The sequence below is a fragment of the Marmota marmota genome, unplaced genomic scaffold, assembly GCF_001458135.2.
Source record: "Marmota marmota marmota unplaced genomic scaffold, marMar, whole genome shotgun sequence".
Classification (NCBI taxonomy): Eukaryota; Metazoa; Chordata; class Mammalia; order Rodentia; family Sciuridae; genus Marmota; species Marmota marmota.
Genome location: NW_025999895.1, coordinates 4982767 through 4993240, shown reverse-complemented (window position 1 = coordinate 4993240; position 10474 = coordinate 4982767). Strand labels below are relative to the sequence as shown.

The 10474-nt window shown below is 53.5% G+C and overlaps 1 protein-coding gene across 1 annotated transcript in view; it reads right to left on the bottom strand.

The window, feature by feature from the left end:
* Positions 1-1040: 1040 nt before the first annotated feature.
* Qrich2 (glutamine rich 2) overlaps positions 1041-10474 on the bottom strand; it is a 29362-nt gene continuing 19928 nt past the window's right edge. The window contains exons 11-22 of the mRNA XM_048796694.1: positions 7575-7829; positions 6684-6806; positions 6520-6594; positions 6172-6336; positions 5944-6065; positions 5356-5421; positions 4993-5094; positions 4368-4568; positions 3925-4075; positions 3420-3519; positions 2560-2682; positions 1041-1232 (exon numbers count right to left, since the gene is read on the bottom strand). Of these exons, the coding sequence (XP_048652651.1) occupies positions 1063-1232; positions 2560-2682; positions 3420-3519; positions 3925-4075; positions 4368-4568; positions 4993-5094; positions 5356-5421; positions 5944-6065; positions 6172-6336; positions 6520-6594; positions 6684-6806; positions 7575-7829 (1653 nt within the window). The 3' untranslated portion in view covers positions 1041-1062. The remainder of the gene's footprint in view (positions 1233-2559; positions 2683-3419; positions 3520-3924; positions 4076-4367; positions 4569-4992; positions 5095-5355; positions 5422-5943; positions 6066-6171; positions 6337-6519; positions 6595-6683; positions 6807-7574; positions 7830-10474) is intronic.

Genomic DNA, 10474 nt, shown 5'->3' with positions numbered 1-10474 from the left:
CCCCCTCTTCTCACACCCCCAAATGAGCCTCTTACCCGAGACATCCCTTTCCCATGTGAGGGATGATGGGAACTGGGGGTGGGGAGAGCCCCATCCTCCACTCTGGGCATTTGGTTCCCTCTGATGCGGGAAAAGACCTGAGGTAGAAACTGCTTTGATGATTCAGGCCTTCTTTGTCCCCAGCTTGCCTGTCTTTTGGGGGACCCCAGAATTCAGCCAGTGACCCAAGTTCAGGAGGTTCAATTGGGTGCTGGGGGCTTGTTCCTGGCAGCTGCTGCCAGCTCAACCACACAGTACTCCTCCGTACCCTCCCACCAATATCGGTGCATTTTTTCCATAGGTTTGTAGGTTTGGGGCTAGTGAGGAGGTGACCAAATGGGCCAAGCAGCTGCCTGGAGCAGGTTGAAGGCTCAGCCTTGCACAAAATGCAAGCCATGCCCCTTGAACTCCTGCTCTCCATCTTCCCAGGCATTGGCCAGGGAAGCTTCTACTCAGCCCTTCTGCCAGGGGTTGGCCTTCAGGCTGTGGCTGGCTGTGTGGCCCACTCAAGGGCAGACAGCAGAGCATGGTAACCTTTCCCAAGGGCTGTGGGTTTTTGCTTCTGGTTCATGGCATTGCTTCACTGGGACCTGTGTGAGGACCCAGGAGCTGCCCTGAGCTGGCAGCAGGGTAGTAGCAAGCAGCTCTGCCCTCTACTCCAAGATACAGTTAGCACATCCACACCATGGGTCCAGGCCTATCCAGTGTCCTGGGCTAGTCCTCCACATCAGAAGTTAGGGCTGCATCCCCGAAGGCAGCAGCACACTTGGGCTGGCTGATGGGTGTGAGAGTGAGAGGAGGCCCAACTCCGGCTGCCCTGAATTCAACGGTGAAGCCCTCCAGGAGCCCCAGCACACTTAGAACAACTGGAGGTCTAATTCTCAGACTGAGGACCCTGGGGGCACCTGGGGCTGCCTGGCCAGCAGCAGGCACTGCCTTCTCACTCCATCTTCCTGAGGCAGGACTGACAGAGAAGCCTTCCCCAATATAAGCCTCTTCTTAAACATTTACTTAAAGCTCTATTCAGGGAGCAGTGGTGAACCGTGGTCCCCGAGTGGGCTCCTCTAGCTCCTCCTCAGGAGGTATGTCCATGTGCATTTCTGGTCCTGAACCGTTGTCCTGCAGGTGTTCCATCTCAGTGGGGCTGGGTGGATGGGCCATATCTGACTGGGAGAGATGTTGCCTCGAAGAAACTGCAAGACAGGAGGGCATAGGTGGCTCCACCATGTATCCCACACCCACTAAGGCCCACTCAGCTCACCCAAAGCACAGGGAAGTCAGGCATGGCCCCACTGGCCAGGCTGGTGGGATTGGAGTATGCAGAGTACTTGGGAGCGCTGGAGCAGTTGGGGCTCCTTTATAATCCCTGTAAAGGAAAGTTAGTCAGTAAACATGCCCTCTTGTTGGGGCCAAAAGTCTGCCTCTTGGGTAATGTTAATACAGGACTGTTTAGGCAACATCACACAGATCATAAAGGCACAGGAATGTTTCCTAAGACTTCTCTGCGCCTTGGTATTCTCAGCTGTAACTGGGGCTAACAATGGTCCCTACCCCTCAGTATTGGTGTGTGGATTAAAATTGATTGTATGTATAAAAACTCCTAAATGCTGCCTGGACAGGAGGGCATCCCCAATGAAGGCGAGGCACCATTACCAACAAAGCTTTCTCTTCTGTTTTCCCTTCTTCCATTGTCACAGGCACTCACTGAATGTGGGAATGGAAGGGTGTTACAGAGCACAGAGGATTTGAGCCCTCAAGCTGGGGATGGGGATGGTGTGTGGGTGTCAGGGGATCCTTGAACCTCCTACAGATTTACTAGGTACTGAGGGTACGTGAGTATTTGATAAATGGAAGGTTGACACCTTTGTGACAATCTCACAGGGGCCCTAACTCTAAGAAGCATGCATCCAGCACCCCACCCGCTTGATGACAGATGAGAAAACCTAGGTCTGCAGAGGGGAGAGACCTGAATAGTCACCTGGTATTGATCAAGCCTTTTGGCCCCAGGATCCTAGCAAGGGACCCAGGCCCTTGTGTGGCTAACCTTGAGGCCCTTTGCTCCCTGACCTTAAGATGTGGTCTAGCTCCTTGGATGAGACCAGGGGCTGTGGGGGCTTTCTAGGCCTGGGGGTGGGAGGAATACCTCCAGGCAGCACCAGAGTGAGGGGTCCCTTGGGGCCTGATCATGGTCCCATGTCCTACAGGTGCTTGGATCCCATAAACAGCAGCTCAAAGAGAATCCTGTTATGTGAGAAGGGAAGGACTGGGCTTAAGCCAGAGAAACCTGTGTCCTCTTGTATGAATCAGGAACAGCAGTAGTATCCACCCCATAGACCTGGCACATGCCAAGCACTCAGTAATTGACTTTCTCTTTTCCTTCCCATCCTACCCTTCAGCTCCCAGCCTTTCCTCTCTTCAGGGAAACAAAGGTATAAACTAGGGGGTGGTGGGGCAGGAAGGAGAGACCAGAGGACAGTGTTCAAGCCATATGGAAGGACACCTCATCCAGAAGAAAGCTACCTGAGTTGTTGCCAGCCAATAGGTGGGTGCTCTGAAGCCGGGAGGGCAGCTGTCCGATGTTACCCAGGGCCTGATGCCTGGGCAGGTGGGGCCGGGGCTGCTTGGTCTTGTGCTTTGACACTCCTGAGGGCAGTGGAGGGAAGAGTCTTTTCTGAGACAGACCCAGGCACATGGGGAGATGGATGTAGGCTGCAGGTCATAGCCAGCCTCAGCGGAATGGTCAGAATTTGTAGATCTGCCCCTTCACCCTTTACAGGCACTTCACTCATTCACATGCCCACCCATCCACCACCCCCCCCGCCCCCTGCTCACCCAGCTCTTGACCATTGCTCTTTCCACCCACCATCCATCTATGCTCCTCTATCTGTCCATCCTTCTACTCACTCATTCTCTGAAAAACTACACACATCAGCTATGTGCCAGGTGTGGTGAGTTCTAGGTGCTCACAGGGTTAAAAGGCACAATGGGAAGTGGTAAGCAGCCCGATTCAGATATGGGGAACTGGAAGCCAGCCTTCAGGGTCGTGGGAGATCATTAAGGGATGGTGTCTTGCAGGGTTTTAAAGAAGGGACCGGTACAGCTTGGCTGTGTTGATGGGAGCAGCCTGAGGTGGGTCAGCTCAGCAGTGGTAACAGGAGAAGACTAGCAAGAAAAGATGGGGCCACCACCTGCTGGGTGATTGGCTGAGGCAGGAAAGCTGTCTTCTATCCGTAAGCACTTACCTGGGGGCTTTTGGAGAGACCTGAACATCTGGAGGCAGGGAAATGAAGAAGGTGGCACCCAGTCTGGTAGCCCAAGGTATGCTCAACCTTCCAGGAGATGGATGGTCCCTTAGGACTCAAGTAAGGACCCTGGGCTACCTGCATACTCACTGTCTTTGTTCAGGATGCCTGGCAGTCTCGTATCCATCCGTCCCTTGTAAATATGTCCATCTAGGCCCAGGATATCCACCTCGTCATGCTGTAGAGGCAAACAGTCCGTTACCACTATGACACCTAGACCTTTCCCTCTGCTCCTGCTCCTGTGAAGGCCTGGGGTGCAGAGCACTGTTCTGACTCCTGGTACCAAACAGTGCTTACAACCCTCCCTGTGGACCCTGGGCTGCACCAGGGCAGTGACAAGGTGGGAGGAAGTGGAAAGCACGTGGTTCTCAGGCCCTGCGGTGGCGGTGCCTGCTGGCAGAGCTGGAGTGGCAATCTTTTTCCCAAGGCAGGATGTAAAGAAGGGGCTTGAATTGGGTCTGATTAAGAAACCGCCCCAAGGCAAGGGGCACAGAAGGTGACTTCAGGTTGTTTTTCCAGAATGACTTGGAATCTGGGGCATGTCAGGACCTTCCTCCCTGAGGCTCCCTGGTAGGGCCCAGACCTTCATGGCTATCTGGATCTCCTCAGGAGCATACGGGCCCTGGGACAGGTGCTGCTGGCGGCTACGGCGGTAGGGGTAGGTGAGGGTGTGGCTTCCTCCACAGCGCCGGGGCACAGTGGAGTAGGTGTAACCCACCATCGCATCTGGCACCCTGTGATGCAGACAGCATGGAGTCAGTGAGAGCTACCAAGAGTGTGACCTGGGACACACCTATGATGGGGCTAGCCAGAGACACAGAGGCAGCTCTCTTGAGGAGTCCCCAGGAGTCAGGGCAGGAGCAAGGGGCCAGGGACAGGTGGGTGAGTGAGCACAGCAACTTTGAGGCCACCACACATACACACAAGCATGTTCACGCACACATGTTTTTACACACCTTCCCCTTTGCTCACATGGTTGCGGGGTGGGCATAAACCAGGCACAGTCACCTGGACTCTGTCCCCTACCGTTTGTAGCAAGGGGAAGTGAGGCCCTGGGCCTGCAGCAGCTCGTGGATCATCTGACTGCTAGCCTTCACAGAGCCTCCAAAGTGGATCTGCACCTTCTCAATGTCCATCAGCATCTTGGAGTGCATGGTGCGCAGGCGCCCTGCACTCCGCTCCATCGGTGACAGGTCACCCCGACAGAAAGTGCTGCCTAGCTTGATGCTGTGGGGCCCAGGTGGAAGGGAGGGTGGTCAGCCCAAGATGGACAGAGCCCCACATCCTCCATTCCTATACTTGGTGTAAATACTTCCTTACACCATGGGCCTTTATTCTGCAAAATCCTGTGCGGGCGGAGCTAGCACCCTTGAAAGGCTTGAGGCCTGCAGGTTTGGGGCAGTTTGGTCCCAGGGCATCAGCCCTCTCCAAGGCACCCCTGAGGGGCCACACTTGCCCAGAAAGGTTTTCCCCAGAGGCCAAAGTATAAATGAGTCAAAGGGGAGAGAGCAGAAGGGCTAGCAGGTAGTTCAGAACCTGACTGGTGGCAGGTTCCCACCTCAGGCCCTGTACAGTGCCCCAGGGCACCCTCTGGAGCCTTCTCTACCCCACCCTCCCACTCACTCCTGCCCAGGACTCCACTGCCCCGTACTTGCGGCTCTGCTGGCGGACCTGCTCCAGCTCGAATATTGTGTAGGGGCGAATGGACCGGTGTGCTGGCAGGCCAGGACTCATAGGAATCAGGGGTATCATTCTGGACAGGGACACAGAGGTAGGGGGGCTCAGATTTGGACATTCCATCACTGGATCCACCTGCCACTCCCATATTCCATCAGCCTAAAGGACCTTCCTAACCACCCCAGACTAGCCAGGCCTGAGAAGGCGCAGGGCAGGAAGTAGGCCCAGGAGACTGAAGGAAAAGATAAGAGGTGAGATAGGCAGATGGAGAAAGTGAAGCCCTGTATGCCACCCCACCATGGTCACCAGCTGCCCTGGGCCAGGTATGAGCACTCACTGTCCAGTCACAGCTGTCTCCAGGGGCCGGTCACATGAGAGGCAGTGGAAATGAGCCAAGAGCTGCCTGTTGGGAGTGAGGTGCACAGAGGGGGAGAGCTCAGAGGAGTTGGCTGCCCACAATCCAGACTGGCAGGAGGCTCAGTAGGGTGGCCCTGCTTTCGCACATGCCTGCTTCCACGCACACGGCCTGCACCTGCCATCCTTACTCAAAGTCAGCAGGGTTCCCAGGGTCCCAAGCGTGCTCTTCATAGGCCTTGGGGCCCCTCTGGTGGCCAAGAATGGTAATCCTGGGCTTCAAGGCCACTACCACCCAGGTCCCCAAGGAACATCTCAATTCTGAGACTACAGACCTCTCCCTGTCCCAAGGGCCCAGTGCAACACACCTCAGCCAGGGAGTCTTAGCATCTCCCAACTCCCTTTCTCTGTGGTCATCTGAAGGGGTCTGAGCTAGAAGACTTCTTCCAGCTCTAAAATTGTCCCTCCAACAATGGGACATCTCTGGAAGATTCAGTTTGTTGGGGGTCCCCAGCCCACCACCTGCCCTCCCAGCAAGGTATGCCACTTCCCAGCTATCTCCGGGCCTCACCTCCTCATGGCAGCTGCCTCATCTGCCTGGTAGAGTGGAGGGCGCTCTTTGAGCTGCTTCCGCAGCGATCTCCACCGATCCTCCAGCAGCTGCTTCACAGGGTCTAGCTCCAGGCGGTCCAGCTGGGTGGGGGTGGGTTCCAGGTGAGACCAAGGCAGCAGATGGGGGTCTAGCCTTGAGGGCAGTGGAGGACAGCCCCACTCGTCCTGCAGCCTTTCCTGCACTCACCTTGCCGTCCATCTGTACCAAGAGTTTGTCCAACATCTTCTGCCAGTCTTGCTCCTGCCCAGTCCTCTTGGCCACCAGCTCCTGCATCATGTGGGTCAGCTGCTCTGTGGTGGCATCAAACTGGACACGGCTCACTTTGGCTGCTAGGGCACTCTTGTCTGCTTTCTGCATGCAGAGTAGGGGAGGCCCCACTTGGGAGAGGGCCATGACAGGGCCCCCCCCCCATGTCAACCCCTGAAGCACAGTTTTCCAAGAGCCCACATCTCCATGCCCTACACCACCAGCCCCTCACCCCTCTGGCCAGCAAGACCACCCTAGGGCAGAGGGCCCCTGGGAACTGGTGCTTACCACATGGATCTCCATCTCCAGGTGCTCCCTGTTGGCCTTTTCCTTCTCGAGCTTTTCCAGGCCCTGGTACAGCATCTGGAGGCCCAGAAAGTAAGAAATAAAGAACCAGCAGCTGAGCAGCAGGGGTGGGTGGTGGGGGCCTCAGCCTTGCCCTAGCTGCTCACGTCAATGTCCTTCTGCTTCTGCTGATGGTCCTCGATGAGGTTGCTAGTAGTGATGTTTAGCTTCTCGCAGTCACCCAGCACCTGCAGGATGGCGCTCTGTACATGGCCCAGCAGCTCCTCGTCCTGTGGCAGGGGGCACAGGGAGGACTCTCTGAGGCTGCTGGGTGGCCCTACACCACCCAATAAGGAAGCTCATTTCAGATCCATGTCCATTTTATATAGTGACATTCAGTTTCCCACCAACAGTTGTGTTCCCAGCCAGACAGGGACAGCAGTCCTCTACATCCTCATGGATTTGCCCCAAGGTGTAGGACCACCCAGCAGCCTCAAACAGTCCTCCCTATGTCCCCTGCCATAGGACGAGGAGCTGCTGGGCCAAGTACAGTGATCAGCAGAGGTGACTGAGGCTCAGGAGCATGTGCTGCTCTTGAGCTGCTTCTAGAGAGAGATCTCCACTGGTCCTCCAGCAGCACTTCACTAGGTCTAGCTCCAGTGGCTGTAGTCTCTCCCCACCTTCCCTGATCTTGGATTCAGGATCCAAACATGAATTCCTGAGTCCAGGAGCAGGACTTGTGGGGAGAAATCTGGAAGGAATTGGGAAGATGGGCATGCCAGGGGAGTGGCTGTCTGCTCAAATGTGCACACACATGGCACTGCTCTACCCTTGACCAGCCAGGACCACCCCACCCACTGAACCAGCTCTTCTCAGTCTCCTGTCCCCAGAGCTGACTCACAGCTACTCACGCTGTGACCCTGTGGAAGGATCAGGGAGTTTTGTAGGATCTGGCTAAAGATGATCTCAAGCCTGAAGCTCCCCTTCTTGGGGAGAGCTGTCAGCTGACACTCTGCAGGGCCTCCAGGGCACTGGGAGGGAGGCAAGCAGAGACTCACCTGGCTCTGGAGCTTGGCCTTCTTAGAAGGCCGGGAGGCAGCCAGGTTGCTGACTATGTCCTGGAGCTGCTCATAGCGCCGTACGAGTGTGCTGACCTGATGGCCCAGGTCCAGGCTGCAGGCCGGACAGGTAGCATTGGGGTCAATCTGGCCAGGTGTGAAGTAAGTCAAGGGCTTGTGTGGGGTCATGCTCATGGACAGCAGGGTGGAAGAGGAGGCCAGCATACTCTCGATGATTGTCCTCAGCTTGTCTAACTGGGTGAAGGAAAGACATGGGGAGAGGACAGAGACAGTCTCAGCCATATTCTGCCCAGACCACCAATGCTAGTGAGATGCTTCCTGCCTCTTCCTGACTGAGAGGGCAGTCACCACCCTTTGGTGCCTTGCAGAATGTACAGAGTGTAGTAGGCACCCCATCTCTGTTGGTCAACCAGTGAACAGTGCTCTCCTTGGGGTCAGCCTGAATGCCACATAAAGCACTGGTGGCTGGATGTTGTGGCCACATCTGTCATACTAAGGACTCAGGAGCAGAGGCAGGAGGATTGCAAGTTTGAGGCTAGCCTCAGCAACTTAGTGAGACCTGTCTCAAGATGAAAATTTTTTTATTATTTTTTAGTTGTAGTTGGACACAATACCTTTATCTTATTTATTTTTATGTGGTACTGAGAATTTAACCCAGGGCGTCACATGTGCTAGGCGAGCTCTCTACTGCTGAGCCATGACCCCAGCCCCAAAGATGAAATATTTTTTAAAAGGGCTGGGAATATAATGCAGTGGTAGAGTGCTCCTGGTTCAACCCCCTGTACCACCAAAAGTAAAAATTCAATTGAATAAAGCATTTGCAGGTAGGAGGTTTCTGGACCTTTCTCCAGTCAGCCCATTGATCTGCTCTGGCTAAACCCTAAAGTGATCCATAGACATTCACAGCACTCTGATGACAGCCAGGTTGCTTGGGGGCCTAGGGGTGTGAATGGTGGGCTTGCCCATGCTCTGTGCCACCAAGTATGTGCATAACTGACAGTAAAGGGATGGGACAGTGAAGACAGTGCTGCAGGGGTCTCTCAGGGTCAGGGAGTATAAGCCCCTTCCAGGGACAGCTGCTTGGCCTGGCCCTGCTGCTCTCCTCTGCAGCCCCTTGTCCAGCTTGTTGTTGCTAATGACCGGGCCTAAGCAGAGCACAATTTAAGAGCAACCAACCTGGACTGGCCAGAGACCCTCAACTCATTGCCTGACTCAAAAAGGGGCACGGCCAACCTGTACCCCCCATCCACCCATCCCCCAATTTGGTAGTGGGCAGAAAAGTCAAAAAACTACAGGGCTCAGGGCAGCCATTTGGAACCATGTGTAAGAGACAAGTTGCTTGGGAACAGAATGGAAGAGAGGTGGGGAGGCTGAGAGGGATGGGTGAGGAAAAAGACAAAGGTATGCAGAAAACCAAACATGGGGAAAAACCCCAACTGCCCGCTGTGGCCTGGACATACCCCGCCTCCCAACTCTGTATATACTCAATGTGTCTCCCTTTTGCTTGAACAAACAGGACTTGCAACTGAATGGCCTTGGCTGAGGCCAGCACATAACAGGTCTCTGGGATGCAAAGGGACAGAGTCATTCTCTCAAAGGGAAAAGGAACAGTCCCAGAAAAATGGGCATCTCAGTGATGCCTTGAAGAACATAAAGCAGCTCTCTGGGTAAAGAAGATCCAGCAGGAGAATTCCAGAACAAAGATAGCATGAGAAAGGGGGAGGGGGCTAAAAGACAGGCAGGAAGGCAGAGGGCTGGAGGCTGGACATGAGGAAGGTTTGACTAGAGGAGAGGCTGCACAACCAGGGGGAAGCTCCTTTCCAAAGTGTGGCCTGGGAGGTCCCTGCTGATTACCAAGACCAGACAGGAACTTTGGGCCAGCAGGTGACTTTGTACCCTCTCTGCCCCACATGGGATAATTGGCTCAGTCTTGAAATGTTACATGCCATTGCACCAACAGCTGGGAAGAGAGACCACAACATGGCTCAAGGCACACAGGGATTCCTGACTGGAATCCCTGGGCCCAGTGGCTTTCCCTAGGTGGTCCTTCTGTGAGTGCTCAGGGGACTGCTCCTAAGTCAGACACTCTTTACTAGGAAAACTAAGGACAGTGTCATTCAAGATTCAAAGGTAGACACTCACTATTGAGAAAGTGAGAGGCTGGGTTGTAGCTTGGTGGGAGAGCTCTTGCCTGGCCTGGGTTCCATCCCTAACACCACAAAAAAGAAAAAGAAAAAAAAAAAAGAAAAGACAGCCTGCAGAGTGGGAGAAAATGTTTGCAAGTCTATACCAGATAAACCTGGTATCCAGAATATGTAAAGAACTTGTGGAACTCAACAATAACAAGATAAATTACTCAATGTAAAAAATGGACTAAGGATTTGAGTAGATATTTGTATCCCTTATCGCTAAAAAACAAGGCATACAACTGTCAAAAAGCATATGCAAAGGTGCTCAGCATGATTAGTCATCAAGAAAATGTAAGTCAAAACCATAATGAGATACCACTTCACTCTCTCTAGGATGGCTCGAATTAAAAGAAAGAAAATAAACAACCAATAAAAAAAAATTAAAAAATTAAAAAAAAAAAAAGAAAATAACAAGTGTTGGTGAGGACAGGGAGAAAGTGGAACCCTCTCAACATTGCTAGGAGGAATGTCAGATGGTGTGGCCACTTTGGAAAACAGTCTGGCAGGCCCTCAAATGATAATTAAAGCTGTCATATGACCCAGCAATCCCACTCTTGTTATGTTCCTAAGAGAAATTAGAACATCTCCACATTAAAAACTTGTACAGGAATGTTCATGGCAGCATTAGTTTTAACTGCCAAAAGATGGAAACAACTCAAATGTTCTTCAACTGATGAATAGATAAATTGT